At 41.1% G+C, this 19708-nt stretch overlaps 1 protein-coding gene across 2 annotated transcripts in view; it reads right to left on the bottom strand.

Annotated features, from left to right (window-relative positions):
• The window catches only part of DSP (desmoplakin), a 43641-nt gene that overhangs the window by 7454 nt on the left and 16479 nt on the right, over window positions 1–19708 (bottom strand). For both annotated transcript variants that reach the window (XM_049882978.1, XM_049882987.1), the window contains exons 5-22: window positions 17008–17136; window positions 16003–16053; window positions 14581–14742; window positions 13940–14044; window positions 13083–13178; window positions 12418–12543; window positions 11636–11788; window positions 10634–10788; window positions 9382–9508; window positions 8105–8306; window positions 7377–7603; window positions 6041–6207; window positions 5461–5599; window positions 4710–4903; window positions 3303–3465; window positions 2726–2809; window positions 2195–2302; window positions 825–923 (exon numbers count right to left, since the gene is read on the bottom strand). In XM_049882978.1, coding sequence (XP_049738935.1) covers window positions 825–923; window positions 2195–2302; window positions 2726–2809; window positions 3303–3465; window positions 4710–4903; window positions 5461–5599; window positions 6041–6207; window positions 7377–7603; window positions 8105–8306; window positions 9382–9508; window positions 10634–10788; window positions 11636–11788; window positions 12418–12543; window positions 13083–13178; window positions 13940–14044; window positions 14581–14742; window positions 16003–16053; window positions 17008–17136 — 2487 coding nt within the window. The remainder of the gene's footprint in view (window positions 1–824; window positions 924–2194; window positions 2303–2725; window positions 2810–3302; window positions 3466–4709; window positions 4904–5460; window positions 5600–6040; window positions 6208–7376; window positions 7604–8104; window positions 8307–9381; window positions 9509–10633; window positions 10789–11635; window positions 11789–12417; window positions 12544–13082; window positions 13179–13939; window positions 14045–14580; window positions 14743–16002; window positions 16054–17007; window positions 17137–19708) is intronic.

Below are 19708 nucleotides of genomic sequence, written 5' to 3'. Positions count from 1 at the left end.
CAGAAACCCCACCACCACACACACAAACACACAACCCACATATACCCCATCTCACACACACACACGTACACATAAAACACACATACAAACACCCCTGGCACACACACCACATACACACATACAAACACACATATACACACCTCCACACACAGAGACACACACACAAAGAAACACACAGCCATACACATACACTCTACCACACACACACATACAAAGTGTGATATGAGGCAAAAACTATGTGAAAAAATTTAAGAAACCTGAGTTCTTGTCATAATTCTTCCATTAACTGCTTCTATTAACTATATAATCTTAGCAAATAATATTTCATCTTTGGGTCTCAGTTTGCTCATCTGCAAAATGAGGCGATTTTTCAAGATGAAAAGCATTTGATTTTATAAACTATGTTCCCTTTATTTCAAGGTATAAAGTGAGTTTCCATATAAACTCAAAAGTATTAGAAAAGAGGAGTAAATTAAATAACCACTCTATATTAAATAGCCAAATCCAACTATTCCAGGATGTTCTTATCCTTGTTTTAACACAAAGAATTAAAGCAAATTCCTTGATCAAATATTAAACAAAATTACTGTTTTGTGGCAAGAAAAAGTAGCTGCAATTTTGCAAGTATTGCAGAAGTCCATTTAGAACAGTGTACTAGAACATGGGACCAATCCCAGGCTTAACCCACAAACTGTATTATTATTGAATGTTTAGAGAAAATACAGTTTTACCAGTGTATGTACAAATCCATGTTACAATAAGAGAGTGATAATAAACTTCTATTCTGTTTTCTGATGCTGCAAGGAAACAAAGTAATAATTTACCTTCAAATCTTCCAAGCTTTTCAGCATCTCACTTAAGAATCTGTAATAATCTCCAGACCTTGTAAGTAGTTCTATGTATCGAGCATGAATGTCTGCAGCCTTGGAGAAAAGAAGAAGGAAAAAAACATTAGATTAAAAAAAAATTCTATGCAAGTTGACTACCCTTATTTTCCAAAATAATAAAATACTGAAATTATAATTTAAAGAGTGAATTCCCTTCCTTTATGTGTGCTAGTTCCAAAAGGGAAAGGACAACTAAACTAAGGGCTAAAGGCATTGCATTCCACCCTCATGGCTCCAGACTGCTTCCCCTGCACCACCTGAGATGTAATGTTCTCTGACATCTTTGGGAAGAAGTTGTCTTTTAGAAACTTATTATACGTTTTTCATTTTTTAGATGTCTCCCTCACTAACCCAGAAATTTAAGCCTGATTTCTGCAAACCCTCTAACATATCAATGACAGCTTCAGACTTCCACTGAAGAGCTCCTAAAATGTGCCGTGTATCAATGACTCATGCTGGGGGTGGGAGGGCATAACCTGCTATTAAACTTTTCTGAATGAGTCTCTGTGAGGTGCAGAAGGCAGTGTGGCCTTTTGTCCTGGGCTCCTGAGAGCCAGACTACCTGGGGGCCTGATGCCTAAGGAGTCATGATGTAATTGGTTATGGCCCTATGGTGAGGCCAATAAAGGCTCTGAAGATGGGGGCTCAGTGGATCTTCTGGGTTAGAATGGACCAGAGTGTATCACCTGGGGGCAAGGAAGCTCTATACTGGGGTCCTTCCCCAACCTCACTTTAGGTGTCTTACCCTATGTGTCTCGTCATTGGTATCATTTCTGGTTATAATAAATTGGTATGGTATACTTTCCATGAACTCTGTGAGCCATTCTGGGGAAACACTGAACCCACAGGGTGAGAGTGTGCAGGGGCTAGCATCATCTGCCTATTTGGCAGTCTGAAGGTCTGTGTCCTTTTAACTTGCATGCTCTGAACCAGCCCCCCATGCAGCTAGGAATGGGAGAGAGAAGGGGCTGGCTAGTCTGATGTGGAGGGAATCATGCTTGTAGCTGATATCCCCTGGCCCAGCCCCAAGTAGCTGGTGATGAGAGAAAGTACCACTTGGAGTGGCTGGAGACAAAGATGGAGAAGTGGGAAGGTGAGGACTGGATCCATTTCCAAGTGATCCTTATAACACAGTTAGCAATGAAGGTGGGATCTCCCCACCATGCTCTTTGCTGTGCACAATTGGTACAGTTAGAGCAATATCCTACAACAAGGAATGAATTTCAGGGAAGACAGGGAAAAAGAAAAGGCAGAAGCAAAGGCAGATTTTAAAAGATATGTAAAGACATATATAAACACATATATACCTCTTGCAGAATCACCCCTGAAGGGGACTGTATCATAGTTCTCTTGATAGGTATGTTCAGTAGCGTTTCCAATCCTGAGGTGTACGATGCAAGCTGGAGCTCATAATCCTGGTAAGTAATAAAGTTTAAGAAAAACATTCTTAATGGACTTAAAAGGAGTCATTGACAGCTACAACTTCACACTTTTAAATCAGCAAGCTGTGTCTCTAATGACCAAGACCAAGGCTATCGTGTACTGGGAGGGTCCAAGCAGCCAATACTACATTCTCAACACCAAGCAGTACACCTTTATATGCTAATTGAGTATTTTTGCATATACAACCAGTTGAAAGAATAAAGACCATCCATTCCCTCGGATACTGCCAATTTGTAACGAATGCAAGTTAACGGAGAAGCTTTTTATGGCTTGTTCAGGAAAAAATAAGTAAAAGCCATAATCAACATCCTCAAGAAGTTCATAACCTTTAATCAGTAAGTAACACAACTAATAATATTCTTGCTGAACAAGAATTCTTTGCGTAACCAGCATACCTTAATTGAATTTGCACAAAGTTCAGCAATTTTCTGTACTTCTTCTGATTTGTCTCGTTTGCCACATATTTCGTTGTGCAAGTTCTGTGCAAAAATGAAATATTAACAAATGTTAAAGTATGTGAATATCTTCAGTGTTATTTCACTCTTCAACCACTGTCATTTGTTCTGTTCTAAGGTTTGTTAATCCATGCACTGACCTCATATTTTTACAGTTACATCTTTGAAGATAAGCATTTTTTTCATTCAGAAAAGATAAAGAAGACCTTCAACTTCTTGTTCTCCATCTAAGAGTTTACTTTCTAGTCAGCACTGTGTTCCGGTCCTACCATCTCAATTTATAAAGACGCTTACAATAGCATGAGAGGAACAACACTGCATTATTCTACAGTCATAAATGCGCTTCCTTGTAAATATCTCAATTGTTTTTCCTCTCAGCATTCTTTAAGCATTCACAAAATAGGCTAATAGCATTAAATAATTATTATTTCCAACCTAGGCTGTGAAAACCAGAGGAAAACACAGTTTACACCCAATTATTCCCAAAACTGCTATAGAATGACAAGGTAGCTTGTACCTTCTGCTCATTCAAAAATCTCATGACCGTGTTGGAATCACCAAATTTCATGGATTCTAAGGAATCCTGGCGACGTTTGGCATCATAGAGCCACTTGCAGAAAGCCTGATAATTATCACGATAATTCCTCAGTTGCTTGATTTGTTTCTCCAGGTCCCATAATCTGGGGAAAACCGACATAATAAAATTATAAACGCACTGCTATTGTTCCTCAAAACATACTAGCACGGAGTTCACATAGGACCCAGCAATTCCACCCCCAGGTAGAACTGAAAACGTGTCCACACGAGATCTTGTCCACAAATGTTCATAGCAGCATTTCTCATGATAGACAAACAATGGAAGCAACCCAAGGGTCCATCAGCTGACGAAAGGACAATACAAAATGTGATATTTCTGTATAATGGAATATTATTCAGCAATAAAAAAGGAAAAAAAAGAACAGATACATGCTACAACATGGTAAACATTATTCTAAGTGAAAGAAGGCAGACGCAAAAGACCATATAGTATGATTCCGTTTACGTGGAATGTCCCAAACAGGCAAATCTACAGACAGAAAGTAGATTAGTGGGTTGCCCAAAACTGGGGGGCGAGGAGTAACAGGGAGTCACTGTTAACGGGTACAGAGTTTCTTTTCGGGTGATGAAAATGTTGTAAAATACGTCGTGGTGATGGGTTCACAACTCTGTAGATACAGTAAAAACTACTGAATTGTACACTTTAAATGGGTAAATTTTATGGCATGTGAATTGTATTTCAATACAGTTTTTTTTTTTTTTTTTAAAGCACTGTTAGTAAAGTGCACTACAGGCAAGGCAATTCAGAAGATGTTTTAAAACCCTTATTTGCTGTGAGGCCATTTCTTTGTTATAGGATTTAATTTTCCGAAGCTTTTGACAACACTCACTCAAAGCATCTCCTCCTTCAGGCAGTCACAACAAGAGTTAACAGGGCACAAAATGCATGCTAAATGGCTTCCACTATTTCTCTAAGAACCTGGATGGCCCCTGGCACGTGCTGGTTCAGACTTGGGTAGTATGAGGTACTCTCTCTCCACATCAAACAAAGCTGGTTACATGCAGTCCCTGAAAGGAGCATCTATTATGCCTACCAGTACTGAGTTGCCTCCAACTCATGGCAGCCCCACGAGTGTCAGGGTAGAACTGAGCTCCATTGGGTTTTCAAAGGCTGATTTTTCAGAAGCAGACTGCCAGGCCCTTCTTCTTAGGCGCCTCCGGGTGGCCTCAAACTGCCAACCTTCAGGTTACCAGGTGAGCACATTAACCTATTATGACTTACTTATACACACAATATAAAACCACTACTTTTTACAGTCACCACTTCAAGTACCAATAGCTTGGGAACAACCAAATGAGAAGAAAATATGGGAGGAGACTGACTCACCTGTAGTCTATCTGTTTATCTATTCTCTGCCAGCGATCGGTCAGCTGTGTGACTTTATCGCTAAACTTCCCAAGATCCAAGTCATACAGTGGGTACTGCTGGGAAGTCTGGGAGTGGATCTGCTGGGCCTTCTGCAGCTCTGTCTTCATGGTGGCCAGCAGGGACTTCTTCAAGTTCAGGTCATTTTTTATTTTCTGCAAGAGAAACTGAATGAGTACAAAGTAATCTCTTCTCTCACCTTATGCTATGCTGTAAGACACCAAGAGAAAAAAAAAGTTTGTAAAACTCTTGGAATATTTGTATTTTTAGGTGATAACAATCAATCCAGGAAAATATGTTTACTGATTGCATTTCTCAATATTTGTTCCACTAATATAGTTCCCTATGCTACCCTGTTTCAAAGGGACTCCGCATGTAAATTTCAGAAGTGCTATATATCATACTGCATTCTTGAATAAGTATAATGTATATTAACATATTAAAGGTTCTGTGAAGTGCCATAGTATGAAAACTGATTTAACTGTGTATAACTCAGCCTTCTCCACATGAATCTCACCACAAACGACTTTCTCACATAGTTCCTGCTCTGGAAAACAGCATCCTAGAAAGAACTACTGATATTGACCGTGTGTGGTCACTAAAATCCGGTAATCCTCTGGACTCATGAAGTCCCAGCAGGCTTTATAGCTGGGAATTGAGTCCTACATTACTTCCTGTAAACTGGGACACTGGTAGTAACCTTTCCAGTTACCTTGAGTCCACAGCGGTAGGCTTCCACTTTATCCAGATCCAGGCTGACTGTTTCTTCTTCCGTGAGCCTGGCTTCGTAGACCTTCAGCATGTCTTCTGTCTGGAGGAGAGCCTGGAGGAGCGCTCTCACAGCGCATAAGCTGGAGGAGGAGAAAAAGGAGGCAAATGAAATTGCTGGTAACAGATGCAAACAGCAGCTCTTGGCACAATTTACGAAGAGAACAGTATCAAAGCACATAAAAAATTATTTTGTCTATTTTATAAGCTAAAGGAGTGGTAATTTTATTTTTTTTCTTCTCCATCATGATTCAAACCATCATTTCACATTCACTTAAGAATTCAAAGTTTGGGTCCTGAGAGTTTAACTTACTTCTAAGACACATTAGATTTCGGACAGTGGGATTAATACCCTAGGCTAGAGGGCACCCTCTCAAAACTACAGAATCATGTAAGTAAGCATCTAGTAAGAACAGAAACTAAGCCGAGGGCTCCAGCCAGCCAAGTATATAAATCCAATTAAATCTGAGAAAAGGTAGTTTAAGAAAAGCAGAGTATCTGAGATTAGCATTAGTTGTGTTTACCTATTTAAGTAGCCATCAGTAACACCGTTGATATTTTCCAGTTTCTGAAACAGTCCAAATACCTCATTCTGTAAATAGCAATATTTTTCAGAACCTCTGAAGTTAGCGAGCATATCTTTAAGCTGGTTGAGAACTTCGGCAATTGCTTGTGAATCGTTCTGCACACTCTGCCAGAAAAGAAGGAAAGCGCCTCTGATTTATTCTGTGTGATTCTTTATAGCCACTTTGCCCTTAAAAAGCCCAGTATTGAAATCAGGGACTCAGATGATTGTACTCTAATTTCACTGCAGCACAATTCACGATAGCCAAAAGGCGGAAACAACCCAAGTGTCCATCAACAGATGAGTGGATAGACACAGTGTTGTATATTCATACAATGGAATAGTATTTAGCCATCAAGAAAAATCAAGTGCTGACACATGCTGCGACATGGATGAACCTTGAAAACATGCTCAGTAAAATAAGCCAAACACGAAAGAACAAATCTTAAATGACCCTACTTACAGGAACTTTCTAGATTGCAAGGACAAATGCATAGAAAAGGAGGTGAGTAGTTACCTGGGGCTGGGGAAGGAGAGGATGGGGAGTTATTGCTTAAGGGGTACAAATTTCTGTTTGGGGTAATGAAAAAATGTTGGAAACAGGCAGTGGTGATAGTCGTGAATGTAACTAATGCCACTGAAATGCACACTTAAAAGTGGTTAAAATGGCAAATGTTATGTGTATGCTTTACCATAATTAACAAAAAAAAGTCCAGTTAATGTAAAGAATTCAAGAGAGAGACAGAGTTGCCCTTTCATTTCCTTCTTCAGGGAGGCCTTCTCAGCCACAGTCTAAGTGTGGCCCTTTCCTATAGCACGTACACCTTGGGCATTCCAAGGCCATGCCCAGGTTCGGTGGAGCAGAAAAGACCCCTGAGTTAGGAGGTGAAACGCTTGGCCTGTAGTCACAGCTCTTCGAAGGCTTTGGGATCTTACCCCATCAAATCTTGCCATGTCAGTTTCCTGTCTATTCATTTCATAGACTGTTTCAGGCAGAAGACAAATTAATGTTTGTGGGAACTCTTTGAAATCAACACAGTACTGTCTCATACGAAGGAAAAACACTATAGCTTGATTCACCGACCCACAAACCAACAGCAAAGGTGGTTTAATCCAGTATGGTAAGCTTCCACAAATTTAGAAGTACATGAAAGAAAAAAGGAAATCCTGCCAGACACCTGTGTCCTTAAAAATTAATTTCTTGCCTATAAGTATTTATACCAGGGAGTTTTGAATTAGTTCACAAATAAATACACATATACCTGGAATCTGGCAAAACATCCATCGTTACCTACCTTCAGCTCGTTTATTTTCACTGTGATGTGGTGTGCAGAGCCTTGGTCAGCCAAAAGGATGTTTTTCAGGGTCATTCGGCCCTCACAGAGTTCTATCTGCCTGCGGACCTTCTGAAGCTCGATCAGTAACCACGCCTCCTGCTTGTCATTCTCTCTGTTGGTTTCAATCACTTTATTATGATTGACATCTTGGCAGGTACCAACATGAGTGATTTCAGTTGTTGTGACTGTAAAAACATGTCAGGACCACAAAAGTCAGAGAATTCATGGCCAGAAGGCCTCAAAAAACATTCACACTGCATACAAAATATGCCCACTTCAAGTAAGTCAATCACCAAAGGACCAATATTGTATGATCTCATGCATATGAAACACTTGGAAGAGGCAAATGGATAGAGACCAAAGGGAGGGGAAAGGGGGAGTCATGGAGTTTCTGTTTATGGTGATGGAAAGTTTGGCAACAGATATTGGCAATGGTTGCACAACATGATTGAGGTAATTGATGCCATTAAATTGTACCCATGAAAATGTTACACTGGCAAGCGTGTTATACAGGTATTTACAACAATACAGGAATATGCCCACTTCATTTGATTTCACTCTGAAAATTCAGTACATAAATTACTTTCAATGTATTTCTTTCAAAGAAATAGTTCTAAAAATACTTTACAGGAAAAAAAAAAACTGCAAATATGGTTGGTACAAAGAGAAAGTTGCCACAAGCCCACCTGTTTGGTGCTGGGGATGGCCAGGCAGCTGTATGACCAGGGTCTGGTAATGCTTCTGAGCATCAGTGAACTGAGATTGGATTTTCCGCTTGTCATCATCCCCAAACATCTCCGAGCCTTGGCTATTTCTGATGAACTCTTGATAATGGAACTCAAGATCAGAGATTGTCTTTGTATAATCTTCCTGGCGCATCGTTTTCAGCTGAAAATAAACCAGCAAATGGTATTTGTGATTGACTGCCCCACAGTGGGAAACCCTGGTAGCGTAGTGGTTAAAAGCTATGGCTGCTAACCAAAAGGTTGGCAGTTCGAATCCACCAACCGCTCTTTGGAAACCCTATGGGGCAGTTCTACTCTGTCCGTTAGGGTCACTATGAGTCGGAATTGACTCCACGGCAATGGGCCCCACAATGATGCCAAGAGGAGTCCGTTGAAGAATGCCTCAAACTTCTAGAACGGGGCTTGAGGCAGTATTTGGGATGTGTCCAATAAGATATAAAAGTCTTTGAGGTAGGGGACACTGAACTTCTGTTAAGGGTGGTGGAAAAATTCAGGAATGGTTAAGTGTGATGGTTGAAAACATGATGAACATAATGTCACTGAATTGTACATGTGAAGATCATTGAAATGACAAACGTTTTGTTACCTATATATTTACCACAATTAAAAAAGTCTTTGAGGGTTTAGAAATTTTTTTCTTTTTATAGTAGGTGCTAAGAACCACAGCAGTAGGTTGTCAATTTTATTTTCCTACAGAACTCTTCAAATAAAATATTACTCAGAAGCCCCAAATGTAAAGCAGATCACAGCAAAGCTGCTCTGACTGAAGAAGAGAAAAAGGGGGTGGGGGAACCCTAAAACCTTCTCATTCTGTGCCTCTCCTTCACTTGCATCCTTGTCACCCTGAAGCATCCCCACATCTAAGATTCTTCAGATGACAATTTCAAAACCGCTGATTTCAAGAATTCCATCTCATCATTTACTTTTGCGCTACCCAATTAATACTTTACATCCTAACTTTCCATTACATCCAGAATACTGCAGGGCCACGTTCCTTTTCCACGGATACTTTCAACTTGTCAGGTCACTTTAATTAATACTTCTACTTGTCTCGTCACCGACCATGTGTTAATTCCTCCATTCTACACTAGATGGAGCAGAACCTCTAAGGAAGGCCATGATGACTTACTGATGAAAGGGACTGCCTGGTAGAAACGGGCACTGCAGGGAGAAGCTAGCACCTCCCTCCCAGCAGCCTGGCCGTCAGAAGGACATACCTTGGCGATGGTCATGGCCCTGATTTTCTCGATGTCAATCATGCAGTAGTGCCAGGACACCAGGCTCTTCATGTTGATGTAGAGCTGGTTCCACAGAGCCAAGATGGCTTCGTAGTACTGCTCAATCCTAGAGGCACAAAAGGAAAGGTTACTAGAGCCAGGCTTTCATACTTTATCCCAAACAGGGAACCTGGACACGCTTACACAACCACACAAAAACCTAAAGCAATAACTAACAGTCACAGGTACAACTTCTGAAACATTCAACTTTCCAATGGATTTGCTGACTCTGCCAAAGCACATTCTCCATTAACTACGTTAGCGCAGACAATTCAAATCGTTTCAGTTAAGCTGTTCAGTACGCTTTTTCATGGTGGCGGTTTTGTTTGCCAGCAGCTTTTTAACTGGCAGTGGTCTAACACTGTGTAGGAGGTGGGGAGAAACCTGTCATGGGGACTCTGATGATGGCTGGAGCTTGATAATGAGGTTCATTATGCTATTCTCTCTACACCTGCATATGGTTGAACGGTTCATTCATGTCATTGCTAAGAATGTCAAAACAATACTTTGGAAGTGACAAAATATTATTCATTCCTGCCCTTTGATATAGTCAAACATTTTTTTATCCTCCAGTAATAATTATAATATCTTTAACACAAAATTGCAAGACAAAGTAAGGTGACTGTTCTAAGGTTCGTTTTTAGGGAGGTGAATATTGGGAGGGCAGTCTGTCACATAGCCTTGTGACCCTCACCTGTACCACTTAATCAGAGCCTTGGGCCTGGAACATCCCCTGTTGCTGGAGGCTGGGAACTGAGCCTCTCCCTCCATCCTAGTTTCTGCTTTTTCCTTAACAGGAAGGGTCTGCTTAGTACTTCTTTTCTGTTTATCTTTGTGTATCACATGTTACCTGGCCAGCGCCACTGCTCTATCTGTGGGGAGGGTACGGGGTCATTCATCTGAGGCACAAAAGGAAGTGTGCAGACCACGAGCCCAGCACATGAGACCCAGTGGCCGTGGGGCACTGAGGCCCACTATGGAAGCTGATCTTGCTCTGTCTCTTCTCTATGTAAGTAAAGCATTATTCCAGCCTGTGTTTGAGTAGGAGTCATGTCTTCCTTGGTGACCTCTGACCTTGGTTTGACAGTGAATATAATAAGGAAGAGTTTGTCTAAGTTTCTTACATAAGCATTGGCCCTTTTTCTCTTCACTCGTGTTCATGTCATAGCTATTAGCAACTTTAACCACTTACTTGCCAGAAAGGCCAACAGCCAATGGGTTTGGAGGTGGAATAATCAGACTGACAGAAGGAACCAGCATGTCGACGCCGCCTGGGCCTGTCACGTACCACTTGCTGCGCTCATTGTTGTCCTTCAGGATGCACTCGTCCCCTTTGCGCACAATTTTCTGCAAGGCAAGCAGCACACGGGTTGGCTTTACTCATAAGTACACATTTTTACCTTTTTTCTCAAAGACAGAAGCAGAGATCCAAATGTGCAAACTGTTTGAGTTTTTATCTTTTAATTATATTTTTTCTCAAATGACGCTGATCTTTACACAACCCAACAATGCTCGTCTACCTTTCTTTAATTCATGGAAGTCTAAAAGATGTGCATCAAGTGAGCTATGTTTAAAGTGAATTAGATGATGTAACTTTTCAAAGGTAGCTTGAGGAATCCATTAGGAAGGTCAGAAATCCTCTGGTAAAGCAAAAACTCACCCCATAGTTTTTCTATTTCGTGAGTTCATGTTTTACACATTAGATTTTATTATCTGGGCTCACTTGTCTGATTGCTTTGCTCTTAAAAAAAAAAAAAAAAAACTTGAAAAGATATGCTCAAATTACCACACAAACTTTGCAACATTCACTTTAAATACAGCATAATGGCTCCACTTTCCTTTTATGGCAGAAATTTAAAGATGAGAGGGATCACAGATAAGTCAGTCTTATATGTTAAAAGAAAAAAGTACTAAGCTCTATAAAAAGAATAAAAACATAAATATCACGTATAAGAGAAAGGAAGTATTAAGCCTTAAAAAATAATTAAAACATTTTTAAAGAAATGCTATTGTCTTAACTACTGACAACTACCGTATGATAATGAAGCCGTAGCATTTGTTCATTACATTAAAGAAAAAAATGTTTACTGTGGTGCTCATTGACACTTAGACTAATTTGGCTCTTTGATTGCCAATAATCTATATGCTAAGAAAGGGAACACTTTTGTATCATTCTGAGTAACCGAGTGCACACCTGGTCTTGTTTGTAGTCACAAAGAGCCCTGAGAATAATGGGCTTATTGCTTCTATAGTCTGGGTTACGCGGTTTCAGCTGGACAATCTTCTTGGATTTGTTTACCAAATTCTGCACCTGACGCTTGTATTCGAGGATTTTCTCTCGTTCTTTCTGCAATTACAAATTAAAATTGTAGTTTAAAATAGATTCCCTGTGGATTTTAGGTAAGCTCTTCAAATCGCATTAATAGAACTCCTATGATACCACCAAAAAACCCACTGTCGTCAAGTCGATTCTGACTCATAGAGACCCTACAGGACCTAGTAGATCTGCCCCATAGAGTTTCCAAGGAATGCCTGGTGGATTCATCACTATAGTTACATTAGCTACAAAGAGCCACAAATTCATCGTCGGGGAACACAGGAACCTTTCAAAACACACCTCTCAAGAAGCTATCTGGCCATGAATTAAATAGGCTGGAAAGAGTACCCCTGTGTGAAAGAACTCCCTTGATAAAACTTGAAGTATGCTTTTCTGAAGAAATTTTTATGTTAAGCCATCAGGGTCCTTTCTATTTTTGTTCTGATAAAAACTCCAAGCAATTCACCCAGACACTATGAAGCAAAAGTAATTTTCAGCAGTAGTTGAGCATGTAAAGAAATTCACGCCAAGAAAAACCACCAGGAGACAAAGTGCACGCTTAAGCTGTGTTCCGTAGTAGAAAACAGCAGTGAACCACGTTGAGCGTGGGCATGCCATTTCCCCAGCAGTGAAGCTGTGGGGCTCTGGGTCCCAGTTACCTCCAACTCCTTGATCTGGTCCAGCAGGCGCTGCAGAGGCATGTTCTTGTCACAGGGGTACTTCTTCCTGATGGAGTCCTGCAGGCCCTTCAGATAGGCCTCGGTTGACTGGGCCTCTTCAAAAAACTAGCGAGGATGAGAGTGATTCCATGTAAATAAAAAGCAACTCAATAAACAATAAAACCAAAAAAACCAAACCCATTGCCATCGAGTTGATTCCGTCTCAGAGCAATCCCATGTGTCACAGAGTAGAGCTGCTCTGTAAGGTTTTCTTGGCTGTCACCTTTATAGAAGCACATCACCAGGCCTTTCTTCCAAGGCTGCTAGGTGGGTTCAAACTGCCAAACTTTAGGTTCATAGTTCAGTACAAACCATTTGTGCCATTCAGGGACCTCAATAAACAATATCTTCTAGTATTTCTATTTGAAAGAAAATAATCCTCTAAAGGTCTATCTGATAGGTGGCTAAAAGAAAATCTTACAGAAGAAAATGTATTAACTTATCCTGGTGACTGGTGACCAGGTTACAAATCTATACTCCTCTGAACTGAAAACCAATAACCATTACTTATGTGATATTTTGAAGATTGTGTTTTTTAAAACACACACAAAATCTAAGGTATTAAGTCCTAAAAGACAATGAAAATTACTTCTAAGTGTAAATACCTGAAAGTAGGCAGCATTTTCTTTGAGATGAACATCAATACATTTGGTGATCTGAAGAATCCAGCTCCACTGGGTCTGAAGAGTATCCATATATGCCTGAAATAAGACACTGCGGTCAGTTGTCACCACCACTCAGCAGTATAAAGCCCACTGCCAACTGGAAAATCTTGGTATGGTAGAAACTAAATTTTAAAATTAGCTTTAAAAACAGATACCATTAGGAGTACCAGTCAAAATATTTACATACTTGAATGGCAGAGCCACTGACCAGTCAGAACAGACACTGGGGAGAGTGGTGAAGACCTGTACCAAGCCTTGTTCCTGTAGAGATGCAAGATCGTGGGGAGGCTCAAGGCATCCAGGATGCTGGATAAGGGGCTTGAGGCAGTGACACTTAAATCGTTGATTTTTCTTTAACAACCTACATGGCCATACCAGTGCTGCCAGCTAATGTCAGCCTTGAGAACAGCCCACAGATGGCAGTAAAGGGCAGAGGTCGGCAAACTACAGCCTAAGGGCCAAATGTGGCCCACTGTCTATATTTGTAAATAAAGTTTCACTGGGACACAGCCATGATCGTTCATTTACATATTGTCTATGGCTGTTTTCATGCTACAATGGAAGAGTTAAGTAGTTATGACAGAGACTGAATGGCCCACTAGTTTAAAATATTTATTTTCTGGTCCTTTCCAGGAAAAGTTTGCCAACCCCTGATCTAGGGTGTTGATCCCAAAATATAAAATAAAGTTGGCATGGCTTTCTGATGGATAAAACTCATTCACTTGTACGGTCTTACTTTGTGAAAAGCTTCCTTTTTTTTTTTTCCTAATAAAAAACATAAATCTCATGAAGCCTACCTCAATTTTGTCTGAAGCTGGATGCTGATTGAGCACAAGTTGGTCACTTTCTTGTTTGAGCTTATTGAGCTCTTTTTCCTTAACTTCCAGTTGACTCATCCGTATCTGTGAATGAAAGACCAGAAACAAATCCTTTAGAGCAAGTTGCCATTCACTTCCTAGCAATTTCACAGTATTTAAAGGAAGTCAAATACAAAACTGCATTTTAGAAATGAGAAATACCAAAGAATCATATAATTTTTCCTTAAGAAACACAGAATTTTTAATGCTGGAAAGGATGTTTTGAGATCCTCTAGTACATAATTGAGGCCAGACCAGTGAAATGGCTTGTCCAAGATCACACAGATAGAGTGACATAACTGCCATTAATACTGAGATTTTCTAGTTTCAGGTTTTTATCCACCATACTGCAGTGCTACACACACTCTGGGTTATCTGGCTGAACAAACTCTACCATACCTAAACCAACTACTGCCTTCTGGGATACTAAGCCATGTACTGTCCCCCTTAAGCCACTGAAAAGCTCCCAGAAACGAATGACCATTCCAACCAAGGCTGAATGACAAACAGCTGACTGTTTAGTGGTCTCAACAAGAATCTACAGCTATGGGCGGGGGGGGGGGGGGGGGTGGCGAGCTCACGGAGAAGGCCTCCTGCTTCTGAGCGATGTTGGTGTTCCTATCGCTCCAGTCATACAGCAGCTCCTCTTCCTCACAGTCGTTGATCCACATGATCTCCCGGGAAGTGGCTTGGATGATGCTCTGCAGCTGTCGCAGGTGGTCCATTCTCTCAAAGGATGCTTTCTGCAAGGAACATCCAAAGGCAGTATTTGAATAACAACATGCAGGTGAATAGTACTCTCTACAAACTTCACTGCTAAATCACATTAGTCCCTTTTACATGCAAATTACAAGAACAGGGAGGACATTAACCTCACAAGTTCACCACTGCCTGGTACGTGAAGAGGGCTGATCCAGGCAGTGCGATGAACAAGACAGCACTTGCAGATGCAAAGAAACAGCCTACTCCAGGAGGGCTGTAATTTAATAATTTTAGACTACAAAGGGAAAATGGATTCTTAAAGAGGTAAATCAACTAGAATAGGCAAATGCATAGATACCGAAGTTTATTAGTAGCTACCAGGGGCAGGAGAAGAGGGGAATCACTGTTTAGGATGCACCGAATATCTGTTAACAACTCATTGCTTTCTGTTGATTCTGACTCATAGTGACCCTATAGGACAGAGTAGAACTGCTCCATAGAATTTCCAAGGAGCAGGTGGTGGATTCCAAGTACCGGCCTTTTGGTTAGCAGCCATAGCTCTTAACCACCACACCACCAGGGTTTCCGTCTGTTAACAGTGGTAGAAAATTTGGCTATGGATCTAGGCGATGTTGCAGGGCGTGATTGATGTCATCAATGTCAGCGAATTGCACATGTAAAAACAGCTGAATTGGCAAATGTTGTGCTATATACATTGTTAGCACAAGAAAAAATAATGAAAAAATTTTTAATTAAAAAAAAAGATACATCATGTTTTTCCTGCCCTTTCCCTCTCCAAAAATTCAAGATGCCATCAGTCACGCCCCAACCCTAACTAAGGAAAAGTGTTGTGTCACTCTTAGGCCCAGTATTTAAAAAATACCATTGCCAGTAAGGGAATATTGAGAGTGAAATCATGGATACACAAATAGATACAAGAATGGAAAGATCTATTCTTCTTATGCACCAAGTACTTGATCTGGAGTCCGCTGTCATATGGTGAGGACAGTTTGGTAAACCTCTAGTGGAGAAAAACAAGTCTTATTTTTGCTTGCACATCATAAAAAGTCTGCAACTCACAAGTGGAAAAGTTACATTTAACTGAAAGGATTTAACAAGCCCATCTATGCGACACTCGAAGAAAACCTAGCAGTAAAAGTGAACTTAGCATGTAGGAGCACCCAAGGGTCCTTCCAGCATGGCCAGGTATAACACTGGGCAGCAGCCACTTAGTATTTGCGGAACTGATAGAACGGAACATGAACAGAGACTGTGTGCACTTCAGAGATAAGCTGACTTACCAGCAGATTTTCATACTCTTCCTCCAGCTGGTAGATGGCAGCTTTCTCACGCTAGAAGAAGACAAAAAGTGGGTAATTATTTCATTCCCTGGTGGATTTATGCACAAAGAACATCCTGGGCTCTCCTCAGTACAGTGCAGTATTTAACCTATGGAATCTTTTACTGCAGGGATCGTTTCCCAGGTGGTTTGAAGATGAACCCCTATTGGCTGGTAGAGCCACCTCCACAGTGTAAAGGCCTAGTAACTGTCCTGCTTAAAGGTTCCCATAGGACAAAATAAAAAAGTTTAAAAATACGATTTAGGATTCCCTAAATCTTAAAGAAATAAGGGAACAAGTTGGCTGGGTACTTAAAAAAAAAAACCCGTTGTCATCGGGCCAATTCTGACTCACGGCAATCCCACGTGTCACAGAGTAGAACTGCCCAGGAGGGTTTTCTTGGCTGTAATCTTTATGGAGTAGATCGCCAGGCCTTTCTTCTGCCATGCAGGTGGATAGGCTCAAACTGCCAACCTTTAAGTTAGGAGGCGAGCACAAACTGTGCACCCAGGGTATAAGAGACATAAGGCCAAAAAAGCTGGAAGGAGAACTGAGGGTGAGCAGCTTTGGTCTAAGTGAAAAAAGTTAGTGATTTGAAGTACAACGGGAAAAAACTAACCAAAAAATTGTAGGGAGACCAAACAATCCAGATCAGACTACTCCCTATTTGTGGAGATGCCCTGCTTTTTTTCCGCACGGGCACAACTACCACGCCACAGCCTTTATTTACAGACTGGGCTTTAAGGACAGCATGTCCTTGCATGCCCTGAGCCTTCTGTCAGACAGTTAATAGTGGGTCCATCCCATTCCACGTCCCCACTGTGACATGGGGTTTTAAAAAATTTCCAGTCTCTTGGGAAAGAAACAATAGACGAGTGTTTCAGACAAAGCTGCCTGGAATAGACAGTAGTTACCCTACCCTTTAAAATGCTTTAGAAAGGCTCTAAAATGAACCATTTTATTTACCAGGTCAGCTTTGACTTTGTCCAGCTGCCAGCGATAGTCACCGATGGCATTATGAATGGCCCTGTGGCTGTTGATATGCTGCTCCACGGAAGCCAGGTCCACGCCCCAGGTCACCATGTCCATCTCGGCCTGCAGGGCAGGGAGGAGGGGAAAACACCCTCAGAGCTCTGCTCCTTTGCACCTGGCTCACCATACCTACTGCCTTGGGGGGTCCAGGCACCAAAGAACAGGCATAGCTCTGATTCTGATCGAACTACAGACAAAAATATTCAGTATTTTTGAAGCCAAAATATTGTTAAGATGTTCAGGATTCCCAAACAGCCATTGGGGGTTGCCAAATACTTTCCTGGCCTTGTTAACCCCAGCCCAAGGTGGGCTGAATAGGTAATTTTGAAATTGCATCCTTGAAATCTGGAGTTAGTCCTCTGAAGAAAAAAAAATCTAGGTGTGCACATGCACGTGTGAGCAGATATTCGTACGTGCGTTACGTAATACATAACGATATTATAAAAACAATGGAGGTTTCTTTACTCAAGGCATTTAAAAATACACATCAAAAATAGTTCATTAAGTTCAATCATGCACTGTTTCCCAAGCAAAATAGCTAGCTTTTCATTGTTTATTTCTCAAATTGTTTTGATTAATATAATTTTTGATTCTTTAAAACCCAGCATTTATTATTCCCTCTTTTCAGAAGACAGTATTGTTATCAGTTGCTACCGTGCTGTGAGACATACAAAAATCTCTACGGTCCATTTCAAAAAGAAGTTACTGTACGTACTCAGTGTCTTAATTTCAATTACTCTAAGCAATATCAACATTGTAGGTTATGTTAGTTTTTTTTTTAATCAGACTAAATTTATTATTTGAGTGTCCACTACTTCAAATTCAAGAAAACCACATAATAGGAATCAAACACATTATTCCACAAATTCTATATCATGGCAGGTTGATAATTTTACCTTTCTTTCATATAAATTTCCAAGGCACCTGTATCATCTCTCGGACATGCCAAGGGCAAGCATTCCAGTGTGGCTTGCAACAAGAACATAATACACATTGTTCCGAGCCACAGCCATGTTCCAGTAGACTTGGCACACCTTCAGAAGGGGGAGCCACTTCAGGGTCAGACAACAAGAGAAGTCACCGGGGACTTTGACCCTTCTCTCCTGTGCTTATCTCTGCTTTAATGGAAGCCCAGAAACAGCCAGGCCAGTGCCCTAGGGAAGCCCCTGTGACGAAGGGCTCCAGCTCACACCCCTCATTATCAGCCCAGTAGATAGTATCTGACCCTTCCACCAGCAGGAACACAAATCAAGGAAACTAAACAAAACCCTAGCAAAGGAGCTATGTGCCTGCTGTTGGTTGTGCTGCTGGGGGGTTGGCCTTCTTGATCAGCTGGGCGTTGCGGCTCAGCCTCCTGGGAGTGAAAAGTAGAATGCAGGCTAGGCTCGGAGGAGGATGGGGTGAGAGGAAAAGCCCAGGGAAAATCCTAGAGCAAACCAGCAGTTGGTGATAAAACAGCTTTTAGTACCTTTGAAACCCTGGGGCTGTCTGAGCTGGAAAGTTCTGATTCTCATCAATTTTATCTGTTAAAAAACGCTGCTACACCAGGACATAAAACTGGGTCCATCTGATAACACCATTCTCTGAAATGTAAACATCTTGAGCCTTTGCTACAAAGTATGCTAACAAAGCTACAACCAACATGAACACAGAAAATGAGGAATTACGGGCTGTCATTTTCTGTAACTGTTCATTACTGACTACAGAAGAAATTAGGGGATAGGACGCTCACAGCTAATTTGGTTCAAAGGATGTTTCCCCTAATGGTTAAGATGCAGTTCAAACCCTAGCAGCTCTGTAGGTCTTCCTTTGAAAGCTTCATTCCACAGTAACCAGAGTACCTCGCTCTCCCACTCCTAACCAAGCGAGATTTCATCACAGCTCTCACATGGCAATTACTCACTTGTTGCTCTGGAGAGAAATGTGGCACTTTGGGTGTGTGTGTCTCGTTTTATTCAAAAACTAGGTTTGTATTGAGGTTTCTGGAATTACAACTGACTTTTCTATAAACCCCACCTTCTGTAATAGCATTTTCCAGTTCCCATGGAGTCCATTCCAACTCATGGTGACCTCATGTGTGTCAGAGTAGAACTCTGATCTGTAGGGTTTTCGATGGCTGATTTTTCAGTAGTAAGTTGCCAGGCCTTTCGACTCTGTCCTATAGGGTCACCATGAGTCGGAATCAACCTGATGGCAACAAGTTTGGTTTTCATTTTCGGTTCCTCCAAGGTGTCTCTGAGTGGACTCGAATCTTCAACCTTTCACTTAGCAGAGGAGTGTGTTAACTATTTGCACCACCCAAGGACTCCATACTTGTTTTAGATAGTCTTTATAATAAATGGGAGAAAATGTTAACCACATCAGTGAATGACCAGTCACATAGGCCCTCACCACCTAGAAAAGAACACATACAGGAATTTTCAAATGGCTGAGAAACTTCAGAGCCACTGCTGAATGGGTCCAACAATCACCAGTAAAGCTGAGCTTTCTTACAACAACCACCGCATCACCTAACAAATGATCTTGCCACAGCTTATCATTCTAAGTTATCTACCCTCTCAAGTGACAGGTCACGAGGAACAGGTATTCAGTATAAAGGATAATCTATCTACGTGATTAGGGCATATTTCAACTG

Source organism: Elephas maximus, chromosome 1 (genome assembly GCF_024166365.1).
Source record: "Elephas maximus indicus isolate mEleMax1 chromosome 1, mEleMax1 primary haplotype, whole genome shotgun sequence".
In the NCBI taxonomy this organism is placed as follows: domain Eukaryota; kingdom Metazoa; phylum Chordata; class Mammalia; order Proboscidea; family Elephantidae; genus Elephas; species Elephas maximus.
Note: the sequence above shows the minus strand (reverse complement) of the source record. Positions and strands in the feature narration are given on the sequence as shown.